Source organism: Panthera uncia, chromosome D4, assembly GCF_023721935.1.
Source record: "Panthera uncia isolate 11264 chromosome D4, Puncia_PCG_1.0, whole genome shotgun sequence".
NCBI classification, from domain to species: Eukaryota; Metazoa; Chordata; class Mammalia; order Carnivora; family Felidae; genus Panthera; species Panthera uncia.
Window position 1 is genome coordinate 61,424,848 of NC_064807.1, and position 20,617 is coordinate 61,445,464.

General features: G+C 41.5%; 1 protein-coding gene across 1 annotated transcript in view; it reads left to right on the plus strand.

Moving 5' to 3' along the window:
* PLPPR1 (phospholipid phosphatase related 1) overlaps positions 1-20,617 on the plus strand; it is a 75,236-nt gene that overhangs the window by 7,896 nt on the left and 46,723 nt on the right. Inside the window, exon 2 of the mRNA XM_049635389.1 lies at positions 15,686-15,874. Coding sequence (XP_049491346.1) covers positions 15,695-15,874 — 180 coding nt within the window. The 5' untranslated portion in view covers positions 15,686-15,694. The remainder of the gene's footprint in view (positions 1-15,685; positions 15,875-20,617) is intronic.

Below are 20,617 nucleotides of genomic sequence, written 5' to 3' on the forward strand. Positions count from 1 at the left end.
TTGGTTGTTTCCTTTGCTGTGCAGAAGCTTTTTATCTTCATAAGGTCACAGTAGTTCATTTTTGCTTTTAATTCCAAAGGGGATTTTTTAAGAAGGATAAAAATGACCTCTGTGAAGCTCAGAAGGCATAGACTGGCCTCGGCATAAACTAAAACAAGGAACTGAAAAACCATCAAAACCAGAATTACTCCTTCTCTCCAGGTCTTATGGTCCCTTGACTTTTCACTTCATTCTTCTCTGTATATATCTGTCCATTAGCTTTCACGGTTTTCCTTGGTTCAGATGGCCACATCTAGGACCTATTTGTCTATAGCTCCTAGATCTTTATGTCCTGAGTTCAAGTGGCCAGTAAAGACACACAGAGTCTGTGACTCTTCAAATTCTTGGAAAGAAGCTCGTGGGCCTGCGTTTGGGCCAGGTGTCTCCCCTTAATCAAGTCATCTCCAGCCAGTGGATTAGTCTTGCAGTAGAAGCATGAGTGTGGGTGTAAATGTGTAATTCCCAAAGAGGGGCAATCATGGTCTGGGTGAACATCTCGAATGATGTCAACTCCTAGGGTCAGTGAGCTATTTTCTTTCTTTCAGAAAGCTTGAATAGAAGTAAAATATACATTTATCCTTGTTAAGCCTGAAAGGAATAACCAAAATACCTGTTTTCTTTGATCTGGGATAAAAATCACAAGTTAGTTTGGTTACTTCGTTCATCTCATGCCAGTCAGAATCTTCTGTATTTATATTTAATTCAAGAGCAATTATTTAATTAAAATTAGAAATCAAATTAACTGGGGCACCTTGGTGGCTCAGTCAGTTAAGCATCTGACTTTGGCTCAGGTCATGATCTCATGATTTGTGAGTTTGAGCCCTGTATTGGGCTCTCTGTTGTTAGCACAGAGCCTGCTTCAGATCTTCTGTTCCCTTCTCTGTCTTCCCCTCCCCAGCTCGCACATGCACATGTGTGCTTGCTGTTTTATTTCTCAAAACTAAATAAAAATTTCAAAAAAAAAAAAGAAAGAACTATTCCAAAGTAAATACATATAATTTGTTAATTAAATGGGATGCTTCAATTTTAGGGACTATAGGAGGAAAATAATTAGAGGATCTTGATGTTGAGAAGCTCAGGAACTTCTGCCTTAGCAGAAGAAAGCCAACTCTAGGTTCTGGAGCTTATGAAAGAGAGTCAGCAAAAGCATAAAATATGCAGTTATGCTGCTCTGCTAGAGCAGGCCCTATGGGGCCAACCTGTTCACATTGATTCGTGGAGAACTTCTCCCCTTATTTTAGTTTTATATGCTACATAACAAACTGCCACAAACATAGCCACTTAAAACCACACAAACTTGTTATCTCACACTTTCTGTGGGTCAGGAGTCTGTGAGTTAGTTGGGTCTTCTGCTCAGTATTAGGTGGAAGTCAAGGGGTCAGCCAGGACTGTGATGTCATTTGAGTCCTAGGGTCTTCTGCCAAGCTCACAAGCTGTTGGCAGAGTTCAGTTCCTGTAAGACTGAGAGCCTCAGCCCTAGAGTCAGCCCACCCATTCCTGGCCATGTGGCCCTCTCCACAAATATGGCAATTTGCTTCTCCAAGGCCAACAGAGAGTGTCTCTACGGCTTCAGATCTCTTAACTTCGTTTAAAGGTATCAAGTGATTAATAGGTCACCTCTGCCCAGCACAATATCCTTTTCCATTAACTTAAAGTTAACTCATTAAGGACCTTAATTACATCATTATAATTCCTACACCTTCACCACATAATATAACATAATCAAAGAAGAGGCATTCCATTATATTCATAGGTCTTGCTCACACCAAAGAGAAGGATCATACTGTGCATGAACACTCGGGGGCAGAAGTCTTGGGGACCAGCTCAGAATTCTGCCCACTCAAATAAAATGAAGAGGAAAAAGAGTGAGGATTGATCTTGGTTCTACCTCTCTCAGGCTTAAAGCCACCATCCTTTGGCATAAAGCACAATTGGGCTGTGGGCCTAAATATGTTCATAAATGAAAGGAAAGCTCAGTAATACGAGCATTTGTATCTCCTAAGCCTAGTTTTGGATGTTTATCTCTTATACTGGCCTGATTTATTTTTGTTAGTTTATTCGCTTATTATACATATTTATATAACGTGTATGATATTATAAGATGATTTAAATATTGGATAGTACTTTACCATCTGCAAAGAGTTTTTCCAAGTCTTCTCATTTAACCCCATTTCTCATGTTATCTCATTCCCATTAAGGGTATTTTTCCTAATGCAGGTCTGAGGATCAGAAAAGCTAGAATCATGCATCCCAGGATTACAGAGTCAATCAGTGACAGAACGAAGACCAAAAGTTGGGTCTTCATCTCCGAATTATGGCCCCCTTCCTTTTCAATCCTCCTTTGTATCATTAGAATATGATGGCTAAATGTGGAACATCCTGGGGTGCCCGGGTGGCTCAGTCGGTTGAGATCTGACTCTTGATTTCAGCTCAGATCATGATCCCAGGGTTGTGGGATCGAGCCCAACATAGGGCTCTGTGCTGAGGGTGGAGCCTGCTTGAGATTCTCTCTCTCTTCCTCTGTCCTTCTCCCCTACTCTCACTCTGTCTTGAATGAATGAATGAATGAATGAATGAATAAGGAACATCCTGACCAAGGACACATTTAACTGCCCTTAGAAATGGCTTCCAGCGCCACCTCCCATTGGCACTCAACTGAGCAGAGGTTGAGCACAGTTTCTGTCCCCTTTCTCCAATCCTCCGTGTCACCTTTGAGAACTAAGCAGACCAGGACTTTGTTTGCCTACCCTGCTTCTACAGGGCAATGGGCCCCCTGCATATCAATATCCTGGGTCACAGCCTAAATTCTGTTGAGCTTCCGATTGGTCAGTTGATTTCATGTAACTCTTTTTATGTTAGGTTTTCCAGAAAGGTTCTGCTATTTATTACGTTATGGGGAGGCTGAGGAAGGCAAAGAACTCCTCTTTATCAGCAAGTACCATAAGCCATGAGCTAAAAACAGTACTTTTTACATAGATCACTTTTCACAATTAAATGTCTTATATATATTATCACATCCATTTAACGTATGAGGAAACAGAGATTCAAAGAGATTTTGTATATAAGCTGAAGCCACACAGGTAGCAAATGGTGCATTTAGTACTGCATCTTGGTCTTTAAGCTGCAAAGGCCATAAACTTGTATTATGTCACGTAACCAGCTCAGATGTCACTGCTGACACAATCCTTCACTCTCTCACCACGTGTGCCTCACGGTTAATATTCTCTTCTTGATATCATCATAGCATCCATCCACCCACCCTGCCATCCTTCCACACATTTACCCTTCTGTCCTTCCTTCCATCCATCCGTCATCCACTTATAACAACTAATCGGTGTTAAACACCTATCATTTGGCCAATTGCTCATATCCTGGAAAAATGAAGAGCCCCTTCCCCTCTACATTCCTACCAACTGGTGGAGGGGTTTTGGCATGTAGTTGGTATTCTGTAGCTGCCTGTTGACTTATAATGCTTCTGCTGAGAAACCTGAAATTAGCACCCAAATCAACTTAGTTGATTTTAACAAAGGAAGTAGAAGGACTGCAGAGTTTTAAACAATAGGGATCATTTATGCATTCTTTCCATCCACCTCTCTTACTACTTCTAATAAGTAGGTAATAATAAAATGCACATCAGAGTCATCCAGGACTGTCTTCTCAGAGACTTCTCTTGACTCATCACTCATCACTGTCACTTTCCCACACATTTAACATCAGTGGAGCTTTGACCTTCCCCACCTCAGAGGCCTGAGGCAGTGCTGGGAAGAGCAGGGCCAATGCAGGGCAAGCCTCATGAACTTCTCAGGCCAGAATCCTAGGCCTTCTGCTCTACTAGCCCCTGAAGTCACTGAATAGAAAGGCCTTGCTGGAGGCCTTTACATTTAACACTAAGGAATGTTCTCAATTGTCAAAATCATTTTGAATTTTTATCCTGCTTTCTCTGATATTAGCTGTGCTTGCCAGTTTTGTGTAGCTATAATATGCTTTATATGTATTCATCCACATCATTGAACTTTTAAAAATCCCTAATGGTAGGTGCCTGAGTCCCTCAGTCAGTTAAGTGTCCCACTTCAGTTCAGGTCATGATCTCACAGTTCATGAGTTCAAGCCCCGTGTCGGGCTCTGGGCTAACAGCTCAGAACTCAGAGCCTGGAGCCTGCTTCAGATTCTGTGTCTCCCTCGCTCTCTGCCCCTCCCCCATTCACACTCTGTCTCTCCTTCTCTCTCTCTCAAAAATAAATAAACATTAAACAAATTTTTTTTAATCCCTAATGGTAGAAGATCAAAGAGAAAATTCTGTGGCCCAATTTAGCTTAACTTAGATTCAATAATTATCCTTTCCTTACTGTAGCTGTAAATCTACCTGAAATATTATCATACACTTTACATTTCTTCATATTATTCAACAATAAATAATCAACATGCTGCTGGAGGATAGAAATGGAAAAAAGGGGGGCGGGCACCTGGGTGGCTCAGTTGGTTAAGCGTATGACTCTTGGTTTCAGCTCAGGTCATGATCTCACGGTTCATGGCTTTGAGCCCCACATCGGGCTATGTGCTGACAGTGTGGAGCCCGCTTAGGATTCTCTCTCTCCCTCTCTTTCTCCCCCACTCGCTCTCCTCATCTCTTTCTCAAAATAAATAAATAAACTTAAAAAAAAGAAATGGAAAAGAAAGACAAGAATGTGGTATTTGCATTTGTTCTTTAAGAAGGAGCCCAGTAGGAAAGTGTAGCAGCCCAGACTCAGAGGTAGACCTGTATACTGTCTGCTATGATACCTGATGAGGTTTACTGGCTTATTCTCTGTTCAGATGACAGGCTTCTTTTCTCCATTATCAAGACACAGGTAGGACAGAGCCCAATGTGTTCAGTAGAGAGAATATTGCTTAGTTTACCTGAAACAGCTGTCACTGAAGATTTGGGAGGAGTAAAAGACATAATCACACCTGTGTCTTAGGACCATAACTCTTTCGCAGCAGCGGGGGGGACGGCATGAAGGGGTTGAGATCTCAAAGGCAACAAGATTTCAAAAGTGTAGATGGTAGAATATGGGGGCCTATATAATAACATGGCGGCTGGCAGAACAAAAATGAGATAAATAGGAAGGGCACTGAGGTAAGACAGACCTGGCACCTGACGAAGTATGGCATGGGGCGGAGTGAGAAATCTGGAGGAAGAAGGACGTGTCTGAGATGACATTGAAGATTCGAACATGGGTGACTGAGAAGAGGTTGGTTGGATTCACCAGGACTGGGAACTCCAAGAAGAAGTGACAGGTTGAGGGGAGGAGAAATGCCGAATTGCATTTCAGGCTTGTGGTATTTGGACTATCAGTGGAGCACGAGGTTGGTGGTCAGTGGAGCGTGCACGGCCAACAGTGGTGATAGAAGAGTCAATGGAATCTGTATAAGAGTAGAATCCATAGAGGGGAGCCTGGGTGGCTCAGTCAGTTAAGTGTCTGACTTCAGCTCAGGTCATGATCTTGGTGGTTTGTGGGTTTGAGTCCCGCATCGGGCTCTGTGCTGACAGCTCAGAGCCTGGAGCCTGCTTCGGATTGTGTGTCTCCCTCTCTCTCTGTTCCTCCCTGCTCATGCTCTCTATCTCTATCTCAAAAATAAATAAATAATTTTTTTGAAAAAAAGAGTAGAATCCATAGAAAGAGATGAGATCTCCCAAGAAGAGAACATGGAAAGGAAATGAAAAGAGGGGCAAGGATAGATCCTAGGAGAGCACTGCCATTTACAAACCAGGCACAAGAAAAGGGAAATTTAAAGGAGTCAGGGAAAGAATGGTCAGAGGCAAGAGAAAGTAGTGATTTTAAATACTAAGAAAGTAGGGTGTGGTTGTGTGGGGGGCCCTCAGTCAATCCCTACTCTTAACCCAAAGCCATGCAAAAAAAGCATTGAAAAAAACAAGCCTATTGTACGAAGTGAATCACTATACTATACACCTGAAACTAATATTACACTATCTATTAAGTAACTGGAATTTAAATAAAAACTTTCACAAAAAAAAACTTTCACAAAAGAAAAAAGGAAAGAAAAGAACAACCAAATAGCATCCAAAGAACAAGAGAAAGAACTGAGCACTTACCACGTGCTAGGCATTATGCTGAGAATTTTACAAACCTTATTTCATTATGCTAACTGCAGGTTTGAAGTGTGAAAGAGTGGTTAAATGGCACCAGGGGTTCAAACCCTGGCTCTGCCATTCACTAGGTCTGTGAGCTTGGATAAAGTTTCTCTTCTTTAAATGAGAGCAACTCATTATCTCACAGGGAAGCATGAATATCATGTAAGATAATGCATTTCAAGTTATATAGCTTGTCATGTGTTTACTCAAATGAGCCCTCATTATCATTTATTTGGGATTGCTTTTATGATATCTGTCTCCCCCACAGAAAACCCCACATGTTTAAAGATCATGTCTGCTTTGTTAACAGACTTGTTATTTGCTATTCAGTTTTGTTAGCAGGTGAATACCCTCAGTGTCTGCATGTTGTAGGCACTCGATAAATATTAGTTGATTGACTAAACAGTCCCATTTCATCCACATGTCCTCGCCTGTGGATGTACCTGTTCTCTTTAAAGAAGAGGGGATCTGGGGCACCTGGGTGGCTCAGTTGGTTAAGCGTCTGACTTCAGCTCAGGTCATGATCTTGCGGTCCGTGAGTTCGAGCCCCGCATCGGGCTCTGTGCAGACAGCTCAGAGCCTGGAGCCTATTTCAGATTCTGTGTCTCCCTCTGTCTCTGCCCCTCCCCTGCTCATGCTCTGTCTCTCTCTCTGTCTCAGAAATAAATAAATGTTAAAAAAAATTTTTTTTAAATGAAGGCCATGGATTCTCATACACACACTGGTCCATTGTGACTGTCCAGGTTTCACAAGAGGATGTCATTCTTAAGCACAGCTTAATTGCCTGTTAATTAAAAGACACAGATGTGAGGGGGAATAGAGAGTTTCTAATCAAAAGGAATAAAGTTTCAGTTAAGTAAGATGAGTAAGCTCGAGATGTCTGCTGCACCTTGCACCTATGGTCACTAACACCACAGAGCACACTTAAATATTTGTTGGGGGGATGTAAATCTCATCTTTTATTCTTACCACAATAAAATAAATTTTTAAAAAATTCTTTCGGAAAATATAAAACTATAAAGGGCAAATAAGGATCAGATATACTGACAAAGGAGAATTAATTGACAGTTTAATATTTTATTTTTATGTCTTCATATCTTGAGAGATAAGATTGTTTGTAAATAGCAAAATTAAGAACAGTTACATGATTCTTGAAAATTCATTACTGTGGAACTATGATGCTCATCAAGAAGCATCATTTTGTAGATGGAAAAACTAGCTGGTTATTCAGTCCTGGCTAATGGAATGACTATATTCTCTTACATACTTGAGTGCATGTGGTATTATTTGCTCACACAGAAAAAAAAATTATATTCTACTGGTGTCTTAATAAAATAGCAGCTAATAGTTATTGAGTACCTGCTAAGTGGTTTTGCTATACTAAGTCATATAGTTCTTATACCATTCCAATGAGAACTCATTTCTCATGTGAGGAAACTAAGGCATAGACGAGTTATATAATTGGTTCAAAGTCCTACGGTAGTAATTAGTGGATTTGGGGTTTGAACCTATGTGTCTTAATCACTATAATGAAAGGAACTTGTACACTATCAGACAAGTATCTAATAAAATCATGTTTTATTGAAGGATTTTTTTACTACAATCCATAGTAAGAAACACATTTCACACTGTATTATACATACTTCCTCTGCCTATATGTTATACACTAGTTTCACATAAAAACATTTGCTCTTACTGTGTGTGAAACTCTGATATATTCTGAGTTTTGAACTCAGAGTTCAGAACTCTGAGTTCTGAACTATATTCACAGTTTTCTGAATTCTGTTCTTTTTCACTAAAAGAATTCTAATTGAACTCCAAAATTGTGTACATTTATTTCATAGTCCATTAATGGTTTGAGACCTGTAGTCTGGAAAACCACCATAATAAGGGGACATATTAAGATTCAGTAATACTAAATGAAGATAACAACTAGGAATACCACTTATTAAGCATCTACTATGTGCCAAAGTACTGTTGTTGATATTTATGTATAATATCCTCAGTTCTCATTATATCCTTGAAAAGTAACTCAATATTTTTTCCGACAAGAACTGGGACGTGGAGAAGTTAAGAGATTTGTCCTACAGAGATGAGCCTGATTAAAGACTTCTTCTGCTAATCTAATAATAACATTTAAATATTACTTAACAATTAAATTAAATTAGTAAACAATTTAAACAATTAAATCAGTAAAAACAAAAACAAAAAGACACAGCTCTGTACTTCACTAGGAGGTTACTTACTAGAAAATAGTATCCAATTCACTGCTACCCAATAGTTTTTCAAAACCTAAGAGAGGGGCACCTGGGTGGCTCAGTTGGTAAAGCCTCCAACTCTTGATTTGGGCCCAAGTCATGATCTTTGGTTCATGAGTTTGAGCCCTGCATCAGGCTCTGCATTGACACTGTGGAGCCTGCTTGGGATTCTCTCTCTCTCCCTCTTTCTCTGCCCCTCCCTTGCTCACCCCATCTCTTTCTCTCTCTCTCAAAAAATAAACTAGAAAAAAAATTTTTTTAAACCTGAGAGAAGCAATACCTAGGAAGGAGTGCTTGAAGAATATAGTCTGTGCCTTCTGCCAAGTCAGACACTTCCCTGAATACTTACTGTATAGTTCTCATGCTAAAGTATTATTAGCCCCATTTTACAAATGGAGAAACTGAAGCACAAGAATTTAAGTCCCATGCTTAGTTTTGTTTTTTGTTTTTTTTTTTAATTTTTTTTTAACGTTTATTTACTTTTGAGACAGAGAGAGACAGAGGATGAACGGGGGAGGGTCAGAGAGAGAGAGGGAGACACAGAATCTGAAACAGGCTCCAGGCTCTGAGCTGTCAGCACAGAGCCCGACGCGGGGCTCGAACTCACGAGCCGTGAGATCATGACCTGAGCCGAAGTTGGACGCTTAACCGACTGAGCCACCCAGGCGCCCCTTAAGTCCCATGCTTAGTAAGCAGCAGAGTGAGTTTCCAACCCAGGAAACCTGGCCCACGCTCTTAGCCTTTCATTGTGCTGTGTCTCTCAAGTTCTACCTAGACTGAGTCATAATACCCACCACCTCCATTCTACCCCACAATATTGTTTTTGTGCATTTTGCTTCGATGCTACGTCATCAGCCTATGCTAAGACTTGATGTGGGGTCCCATATTAAAAACAAACAGCACTGGGGCGCCTGGGTGGCTCAGTCAATTAAGCGTTGGACTTCAGCTCAGGTCAGGGTCTCACAGTTCGTGGGTTTGAGCCCCACGTTGGGCTCTGTGCTGACCGCTCAGAGCCTGGAGCCTGCTTTGGTGTCTGTGTCTGCCTCTCTCTCTCTGCCCCTCCCCTGCTCCTCTCCCTCCCTCTCTCTCTCTTTCTCAAAAATAGATAAACGTTAAAAAAAAAAAAAAAAAAAACAGCGCCATCATCCTCAACATTGAATCACTGTTTATCACAACACACCCTTTACGAGAACCCAGGACGAATTCCAGCCCAGTTACTACATCAGAAAGATTCTATTTCCTTTAAACATTGGCTGGCTTTTATCTTACAGATACTGTGAAATGTGTAACAGACCAGCATTTCCTTATTGTGCTGTTAGGCAACTTATACTCAAGGATGAAATTCCTGTCTCTGAAATTCCTGTCTACTTCCTTTCTTCTGTTCCACCTTCTCACTGAGGCTTGCACACTTCATTTGATGGAGGTTGATGAAACTCCTTTTGGGAACAAACTGAGAATACATAAACGTGTCCCATTGCATATTTATGAGTTAGTTATTATTAACTTTCCTGCAGATGAGGAAACTGACACTAGGAAGCCTCTGAAGAAAGGACTCAAGTGTGCAGCACGTAGTTTACCCCTTGATGTCATGCCACCTTAAACTCGTGACCTCATTTTCCCCTGGCCGCTTAAGGTTGTGTGGAAAGATGCATCATATTTACAGTCATCATCCTGGGTTCGCCCCTGTGAGTTGTGTGACCTTATACAATTCACGCAATCTCTCTGTGCCTCTGTTTCCTCACCTGCAAGATGGAAATAATAACATGCCTACCACACGGGGTGGCTGGGCAGAAGAAGAGTTAATTTATGTGATGTTCTTAGAGCCGTTCCTGGGACACATGCATCATATATGTCATCACCCTTCCCATCACCATCTCCTCCCCTTCCTTCTTGGCTCTTGCCTCTGTTATTTGTGGGGAACTTCCATCCCCTCTCAAAGGATCACACCTACGTGTAGAGGTGCCCAAGAGGTCTCACATGGGCTCAAGACCGGTTTTGTCACGTTTCCCCTCCAGCGTACTACCTCAGGTCCCACTTCCATTCACGCCACCTGCGGGTTTCCCACCCCAGCCCTTGTGTGCCGCTAGTGACACCTGTGCCTGGCTTGCTCTCTCTTAATATGAAAAACACATGAGTCTTTAAAGTGTACTCTTTCCTGGGGTCCTAAGACATTGCTTCTGCATTGCAACCCTGCCGAATCTTATCATCTAAGCTCTGATGCAGTGTTCCTTCTGCTGAGTTTCCTTTATCCCCTCTCTCTTTGGAATTGCACATATGTCCATGGGGCTTAGTCAAAACCAATCCCCTAAACAGACACCATGCTGCCCTGTCCATCCCCTTGCGCTCTTTTCTCCAGGCCTCAGCCCTTTACCTACTCCTCTGCCGACTCCCTCCCTACCAGCTCACCAGGCACAGGCAGCCATGTGCAAACCCCACCTCGGGATTAGCTGACCCCCTCCTACAGATCTATAGACCATTGTCTGTTTCCTGTGTTGGTGAGCGCTCCCCAGCTGGATCACAAACTCCTTGACGTTAGAGAGCATGTCTGAGAATTCTGCACCTTCACAGCACTTAGTTCGGGACTGAACATAGGGGCGGCTCCCACAAACAGTTGTGGGTTGACTGATTATTTTGCAATAGTCTTGATAGGTCCTGGCAAAACCAGAATGAAAAACCTCTTTGGAGAGGGAAACATTTGTTGCCTCTGGTGGAGTGACCTAGCACCTCAGTTAGTTTAGGACTATCTTGGTTTTAGTACTGAAAGGTCCCATGCACCCTGAGACCCCTCAATCCTGGGCAAACTGAGATGGTTGGTCACCTAGACTAGGCTTCCCCAGATTCAGATATGCCCAAACACTCTAGACCAGATACCAGCCCTCTCATTGTCCAACCTCACATGTCTGCCTACATGCTCCTGCACAACAGACACACTCACATTCACTCACTCTCATGAGTCATACCATCATTACCTGATCCCCCACTGCTTTTTTTTTTAAGTTTATTTATTTATTTTGAGGTGGGGCAGAGAGAAAAGCAAAGAGAGACAATCCCAGGCAGGCTCCACACTGTCAGCACAGAGCCCAGTGCAAGGCTTGAACCTGTGAACCGCGAGATCATGACCTGAGCCGAAGTCAGACACTGACTGAGCCACCCAGGCACCCCATGTTCCCCCACTCTTGCGGCCTGTATCAGGTCATGTAAACTAGTGGTCCACAATTGCCCCAGACTTGACAGACCAAAGGAAAATGTACTGTCATCTCAGCCTTTGCCCCCAGGCTTGTGACCTTCCCCATTACCATTCTTTCCGATAATCACTTTTCTCTAATCAGCAGAGGATAGAAACACAGGTCTCTCAACCCTGAGAGGCAGAATTTCAGATATTGCTGTCTTCTGCCTTCTGAATCCTTGCGGATGGGTCAGGATTTGATGCGTTTTCGAATATCGGATTGTCATTCTTGGGAACTGAAGCTGAGGAAAACCCCTGGTACATGAACTCCTTCCCCCCACAGCCATAATTGCGCCTTTCACACCGATATCATCAGCCCTCCACCAGCACTTGGGTCCAGCACAGCCTCGCCATCTGCTCATGTGACACCAACATTATGGCCTCCCTCCATGCATCCCTAAATGGGGCTGGAGAAGGCAACGGAGATGGTGAGCGTGCCAGCTGGCACCGGTGACACAAACCTAGACAGCGATGAATCACGGCCCAGGACAGAGAGGAAGAAGGGAGGATGCTGATGGCTAATTGTGCACCGTCATCAGAGCTGCAAGGCGGACCTCTCTGTTCACGGAAGCAGAACCAGCACGGCATTTCTGTTCCTGCAGTAAATGCAAAGCTTCTTTTTAATATGTGGTCATGAGAGAATGTTCAATAGAAAGGAAACCTAGAAATCAAGATCCAAATTGTTCTGTTTTTGCTTCTGTGCATCTCTAACTGGCATAACTGGGGACTCTCCAGGGAGCCTGGGGATTACTTGAAAATGACAAGCAGGGGTTTCTGGCTGGTCAGGGAGTCGGATCAGAGTAAACAGACTTATGCTGATAGGTCCGTTCTGTCCAGGAGGCTCCAAAGTTCCCACCTACCTCTACTCCCCTGAGCCTCCCAGGTTCTCTGTTCTTTACTTTATGCCCTGCAGTTAACTGATTTGTGCATTAATTCAGTTCTCTCTGAATGTTGCTTCCAGGATTCAATTGGCCAGGCAGTTATTCAAGGTTTGTTCTATAGATTTCAAATTTGGGCATATTGACCTTAGCTTTTTTGTTGTTGTCATTATTGTTGATTTTGATGTATTTGAAGTTAGGACAGTCTATGTTCTAAAAGTTTCTATTCTACATTTTTCTAATGAGTCGTTTTACGTACGTATGTTTTTGCTTTTGTTTACTTCACTTTCATCTTGACCTTTTTCAAATGGAGGTGGTAGCACAAAGGCACCCAGTAAAATAGGACACTTGTCCTCAATAGAGGGGGCTAGCTGCCATTTTTGGGTTTTGTTTTATCCAAAAGCTCCCATAGATCCTGCCTGTTCTCCAAGCAGTTATTCCCCAAGGGCTGATGAAGCCAAGAGACAGAAATATGTTTCCAGCCACATGGAGGATATACAAAGAAATCCCAGATCAGGCCTGTGCAGGAGGCACGGGTAGCCCTGGAGGTAAAGTCCCAACACTGTTGCAATCATAGTGTTTTCTCAGCTCCAGAACATTCAGGTCAGCTGGCTAGGTTCCTTCCCATCAGGTCATCTCAGTTGACCAGTGAAGCACAAAAGAGAAACTTCATGGCCTTGACTTCATAAACTAGCAGCCAACAGGAACACCTGTTAGCAAGGGCAGCTTTGGAGTACCTCTCTCTCACTCTTACGGGAAACATACTAATCCAAATCTCTCTGTGGCTAAAGAGAAAAGAAACAAAGTGCTGAAACAGCAGAGATGGCTGGCCTGAGCACTGGTGATTTACATGTGGTGCCAAGAAATAACTTCAGGTGCAGAGAAACACACAGGAGTGTCCAGAGATTACTAGATGGTCAGAAGTTGTGACAGCAGGTCCTCTGGGGAAGAGGGACAGAAAATGCCAGGTGGTAAAATATCATTCATATACAACCAGAGAGAAGTCGTGTATGAAGGACAACAAACGGAAAGTATGATCTACGACCTACCTGAAGGTAAAGGAAGGTGGCAATGGATGAGGCCAAAAGGTAAACGACCTTTATAGCAGAATGGATAGGAGTTTCTGAATGCTTTCAGCTACAAGAAGGAGAAACTGCAGAAATAATTCCCGGAAGTAGAGGCTGTGCCTGGTTTCAGAGAGTGGGCAGAGTGTAAGGCTTCTCTGCTATGTTGTGGCTAAAGAAATGGATATGAAATAGGTAAGACTGCCGTTAGAGTCGAGCCTGTTCTCCACCCCGTAACTCTCCAGGCTTTTTTGTAGAACAAAATTTTGATGCCATAATACAGGTATTTTTTTTCCTCTGAGGATCAGAAAATGTGGGTTTCTAGTCCCAGACTTACACAAACTAGCTATCATGACCTTAGGTTAGTCATTCCAGGGCTATTCCAGCTTTAGATTTAAAGATTCCAGCTTTAATAAGAGATTCTTAAAAACTGAGAACAAACCGAGGGTTGATGGGGGGTGGGAGGGAGGGGAGGGTAGGTGATGGGCATTGAAGAGGGCATCTTTTGGGATGAGCACTGAGTGTTGTATGGAAACTAATTTGACAATAAATTTCATATATTAAAAAAAAAAAGATTCCAGCTTTAGAACTTTAGATTTCCTGGGGCGCCTGGGTGGCTCAGTCGGTTGGGCGTCCGACTTCGGCTCAGGTCATGATCTCGCGGTCCGTGAGTTCGAGCCCCGCGTCGGGCTCTGTGCTGACAGCTCAGAGCCTGGAGCCTGTTTCCGATTCTGTGTCTCCCTCTCTCTCTGCCCCTCCCCCGTTCATGCTCTGTCTCTCTCTGTCTCAAAAATAAATAAACGTTAAAAAAATTAAAAAAAAAAAAAAAAAAAAAAAAAAAAGAACTTTAGATTTCCTAAACCTTTCCTTCTCCCTCATTGACCCATAGGTACTTCCAAGTAAAAACAATTTTAAGCCATAAACGATGTACAAACATGTCCTCCCAAGTTCTGATTTTATTCCATAATGATTATTTTGATACTTTTTTAAAAGAACAACACTTTAAGATATTTTTTCTCCATTTTAGTTTCCCTACTTTGCTGATTCTCAACCTAAGTACATGTTTAGCTTACTTGTTGGATAATTCAGCAGTGGTCAGTTCCCCATTCAGCCTTCTCATCTATGAAATATAAAGGTTTGAGACGGGAATATCTCCAAGAACCCTTTCAGCTTAATTTTCTGTAGTCTCATAACCTCAAAAATCTGTTTTCTATCTACTTTTATAACCATCTTATCCTGGTACTTTGGTGTTTCCAAATATGAAAGCGACAACGAATGTCGACATTTCTATATTCACTCAACCTCTCATACCTACAAAAGGCTACATCTAAACCTCAGTGAGTGTCTGGGACATTCGTGAGTCAGAATTAAAGGATAATTATGTCCCTTTTTATGTCTAAACCTTAGGAACGATCTGTGTCTATAATAAGATGTTATCAGGAAAGTCCTGGACTTACTGGGGGAAAGCATTTTGGAATAAACGTAAAACCTTTTTGGAAAAGGTAACAGCCGTGACTGATACAGGCCGCCTGTACTGTGTTCCTCCCTGCCAATACTGAAGGGTGTGGTTCTGAAAACCTGCCTCAGCCTTTCCAGGTTTTAGCTTTCCTGTGCATTGGTTTATTCATTCATGATTTACCTGCCTCTAACATTTTATAATAAGGCAAGTTTATCTCTACTATTTCATGAGCTTTCTCACGAACAGCTCTCACATCTACATCTTGCCAATTCTTATGCCGCTGCCCTTTGACTTTTCCCCTCTGTCCTGAATGGAAATATTACCTTGGCTCCCGTGCTTCCTCTGAGAGGGTGGCAGCAGAAGCTGGGTCTCTCTATAAGCCTTGCTGTGGTCTGCCTTTCAGATGGGAGCCGTTAATTATTTTCTGGGAGGTTTCTAGAACAGATGTTACAAGGCAGACAAGCAAGCACACCCTCCCTGAGCCCAGAGCACGCTGAGCCAGGCACGCACACACTCGCCAATACCAACAGAGGAAAGCTGCTGGGGTGATGGAGGGAGTGTGCTCTGAGGGGCAAACGCGGCTCCGAAGACCTGCTAATGTCTCTGTGTGGCCATGCTGTATTTTCAGCTTGTCATCATGGCTGGGACAGTGCTGCTTGCCTACTACTTCGAATGCACTGACACTTTTCAGGTGCATATCCAAGGATTCTTCTGTCAGGACGGAGACTTAATGAAGCCTTACCCGGGGACAGAGGAAGAAAGCTTCATCACCCCTCTGGTGCTCTATTGTGTGCTGGCTGCCACTCCGACTGCTATTGTAAGTACAGAATCGACTTCCTTTTTTACTGTCAGATACTAAATAACATTTCCTGTCTGCCTTTTCTACTCTTTCCTCCCTTCCTGGGCATTCACCAGCAGTCTAACGGGGGAGGAGGGGGGTGCGGGGAACGGGGGTGTCCTGTTTCAGCCAAAACAGTGAATGGAGTTCTGCATAAAAATCTCATGGACATGGGTCTCGTCTTTTGTAGGTGGCTTTTGCTTTTTGGTATCTGAATTATACATATATATATGTATATGTATGTATGTATACATATATATACACACACACACACACACACACACATTTTTAAAGTATGTGTGAATGGCATAAATTGACAGGCATGATTGGCTAACATGTTAAGAACAGCTACTGTGCTCTTGAAAAAATATGCAGCGAATTGGGTCTATTCAGGAGAGGTCTTGAATGTAGATGCCGGTACTGATGGAAAGAATCGGACCAGAGTGGAATGGAATCCCCTGGCCCTGTGTCTCCTGCTGTTCTGACTGAACTTCCAGAGAGAAATCACCTGACCTGAAGTTTGCTGTCATTCATTCTTGGTGGCTCTGGCCACGTTCACATTATATCACATTCAATTCAGTTGCAACTTTACCCTCCTTCTATTTCATTCTTCTCTCGCATGAGGGGGCAAAAAAAAAAAAAATGGCCAGACTATGCTCAAGGGAAACCATTTCAAAAGTATAAAATTCACAGACCTGTATCATCTGGTAAATTGATTGAATCCTTAGACATTTTAATTTCAATTTTTAAAATGACTTTGTGTTTTAAATGACTTTGTGTAGCATGTCTGGACATGCTACACGGTCAGATTCTTTGGGATGTAATCTCGGTTATCATTCCCCCCCCCTTCTCTTCTAATAGCTGCCTCCCCCAACTCTCTCCCTTCCCCTTTCTTTTGGTAATATTGACTGGCATGCTGAGAAATATACTGACCGCTCAGACGTTCAGTTCAAGTATTGTTTTCTATGCAAGTGATCTGCTTGCTTTAAGGTGAGAAATAGATGGGATTTTGAGAAGAAATAATATGCGTATAATGAGTCATAGACTTTAAGTTCGTTTTGATCATTGATCCTAGGCTCAGCAAACCCTCCCTTAAATGATAAGACCATGCTGTTGCAATTAAGGTCAGGGGTAATAAAATTGTGGTGTATCAGAGTGGTTAAAAACGCAAGCTCTGCAGTCTGACACAGCTGGATTCACATCCTGTCTATGTGACTTTGGGCGAGTCACTCTATTGGCCACCCCACCCCACCCCCCACCGTGAAACATAGGAATAATATGACTCCCTATTTCATAGAGTTGTCATGAGACTTGAATGAGATGGTTCGTACAAATGACTCGGCACAGTGCCTAGCATGTACTAAGTGTTTAGACGTAGGGGAGCAAAGAGCCTGGCTGGAAACTGTTCTTCATCATCTTCAGGATCACAGAGCAACTTCCTCTACATAAAGGGAATGAGATTCCACTTGGAAACCCTGGAACCGCAGCTTCATCTAGAATCACATCCTGGTTTCTTTCTGTCTCAGAAGCATATCATGTTCTTGTGTATTCAGACATGACGCTAAGTGATCCGTTGACTTAACTTATTTTCCTCTCTTCTCCCTAGTCCCGGGATATACCATTGCCTAGGCTCTCCTGTAATGACTTCTTGGAATTACAGTTTTTGTCATAAAAAAAAAAAAAACTAAGTAAAGAAAGGGAGACAGATTATTATTAAAAATTATGGTCAAAAAAATTAGTAAATTAGTGAATCAGAAAACAATAGAATAATAAATAAGATCAGGAGCCAATTCTTAGAAAAGTAGAATGTGCAACCCCCTAGATAGTCTAATATAAGAAAGGCAGGAGTAAAAAGAAAAAAAAAGTTAAAACACATATAAGGAAAAATACATAAACCTATAGAAGTCTATATGGTATTTTTATTTGAATTGTATTTACAATTCTGTGCCAGTAAGTGCTTGCACCTCAATAAAATTGGTAATATTTTATGAAAAGATAATTTACTAACAATGCCCTAAAAAGATGTAGAAAATCCGAATAGTGAATAAAGATAGAATAAACTTTTTAAACATGTCTAATATTTATCTCACAAAATATACTGAGGACACATAGCTGTAGTATAAATTCCTTCAAACTTTCAAGGAATGGAAAAGTCCTAATTCTATAAAATGTTCCAGGCCCTAAAAATAAACAAAAAGATTTTTAGTGCACATTACAAAGCAAGAAAATATGGATTTTAAACACTTAGAAAGTGTGCATGCACACCCACAAAAGCACCCCCAATAGCAAAAACAATCTCACTTTCTTTTTTTTTTTTTGAACGTTTTTTTATTTATTTTTGAGACAGGGAGAGACAGAGCATGAACAGGGGAGGGTCAGAGAGAGGGAGACACAGAATCTGAAACAGGCTCCAGGCTCTGAGCTGTCAGCACAGAGCCTGACGCTGGGCTGGAACTCACAGACCACGAGATCATGACCTGAGCCGAAGTCGGCCACTTAACCATGCAAGCATATAGAAAAAGATTGATAGATTTGTCTACCTAGAAATGAGCATTTCTAACAAAAGAAAAAGTAAAGACTGCAAAAAGTTTACAGCATATAGGACTCAAATGTAAATATCCTTAATACTTAAGAAAATGAGCTTCCCAAAATAAAAATGGGAAAGGGCAAGAATAGACAATTAACAAAACAATGACTGTGCATGTAAACATTTCTTTTTTTTTTTTAAACATTTCTAAACTCATCAATTATCCAAAGAAAAGTAGTTTTTACAAGTACAGCATTTTCCCCTATAAATTTTCCAAATGTTTTAAAGACAGAGAGCCATGTTGCTGAAGGTGTAGATACTTTCATACAGTTCTAGTTGAAGTGTAGACTGCTATTTTCTTTTAAAGAGTAGCTTGTCAAAGATGTATTAAGAGTTGATAAACTTCAGACTCAGCCAGTAATTCCATTCCCTGAATTTATGTAAGGAAATGATCAGTTTTATATAAATACAAGGATTTGTGTTTTGGGGATGTTCATTTAGGCAATAGTTTCCGTGAAAAACTTGGAACTAGCTAAATACACAGTACTAGGGGCTTGTATAAATACATTGTGAGGCAGTCGTGTTTTTGAAACACCTTTAGTAGCAATGAAACATGTTTTTGATTTAATGTTAAGATTTTTTTTAAGGGCTAAAAAAATTGTATATACTATTGCGTATAAAATCTTTCTCCCTTTCACAAGAGAATCTGACCATATCTTAATTTTCTGGGTCTATTTCCCTAGAAAAAGGAAAAAGGTGGTATGTATCAACTGTGTTGCTAGGCCAAATTAACCCCTGATTGGTGAATTGCATCTGAACTCTGAGAACTATAATTACCCGAGGAGGTGCCATGCTATGACTTCTAAGTGCAATGACTCTGGGACCTTGGAAGCTATGTCTGTGGAGTTGCTGCACCATATGCTGACTCCTACAGGGCATGAGGCTTTTAAGCCACAGTGGCTCCTTCATCCTCTGATATGTCTATGATCTCTTGCACCTGAGCTATACTGCTCTGCTGGACCACTGTGAGGACACGTGCTGGAAAGGAGCACGTGATGTTTCCCTGCTGGCGAGCTATGGTTCCTTCCAAGTAGACCAATGCCAAATGTAGCATGTGGCTGTCTGTGGGTCTGAACATTTAATGACTCCAAGAAGATACCTTGTGTGTATGTTGCAAGTATAATCCCAAAGTTATATATAAAAAGACTAGTAAGAACTAAACTACTAAATAAACTAAACTAAAAATGTACAGTTATTATCTATGAGTGCTAATGGTACAGTTAATTTTTTTCTTCCCTTTTATACTTTTATATGTTGCTTTCCAAATTCTACATGAATGTATAGTATTTTCAAATCAAAAGATACATTTTTAAAACATTATATACTCGCGTTCTTCTGGCAAAAACTATGAAAAGGCCAATTTTTAATAAGACTTCAAAATGGCAACTCTAATGAACAAAAACACACATGGCCAAAAACAAAAACAAAAAACAAAAATAGGAAAACAGAACTTTGTGGAGAACTTTCTCCTCTCTCTGGGCAAAAATGATACCTCTTTGATTTTAAGGTTTTCAGCAGAAACTGTTCCTTTTCCCCAAATGACAAAGTCAAGGGGTATGGTAAATAAACAGTGAGCTAAGGACTAAGAACCTAACCTACAGCTCTATTCTAGCTCTCAAGTATGGAACACTTTCCATTTCTTTGCTTCTCTGGGTGAAAAATGTGACCAGTAATGCTAGCAGGTCCCTAAGATACAAGCTGAGGAATATTCCATAAATGATAAGAATGACATCTTTTTTTTTTTAATATATGAAATTTATTGTCAAATTGGTTTCCATACAACACCCAGTGCTCATCCCAAAAGGTGCCCTCCTCAATACCCATCCCCCACCCTCCCCTCCCTCCCACACCCCATCAACCCTCAGTTTGTTCTCAGTTTTTAACAGTCTCTTATGCTTTGGCTCTCTCCCACTCTAACCTCTTTTTTTTTTTTTTTCCTTCCCTTCCCCCATGGGTTTCTGTTACGTTTCTCAGGATCCACATAAGAGTGAAAACATATGGTATCTGTCTTTCTCTGTATGGCTTATTTCACTTAGCATCACACTCTCCAGTTCCATCCACGTTGCTACAAAAGGCCATATTTCATTCTTTCTCATTGCCACGTAGTATTCCATTGTGTATATAAACCACAATTT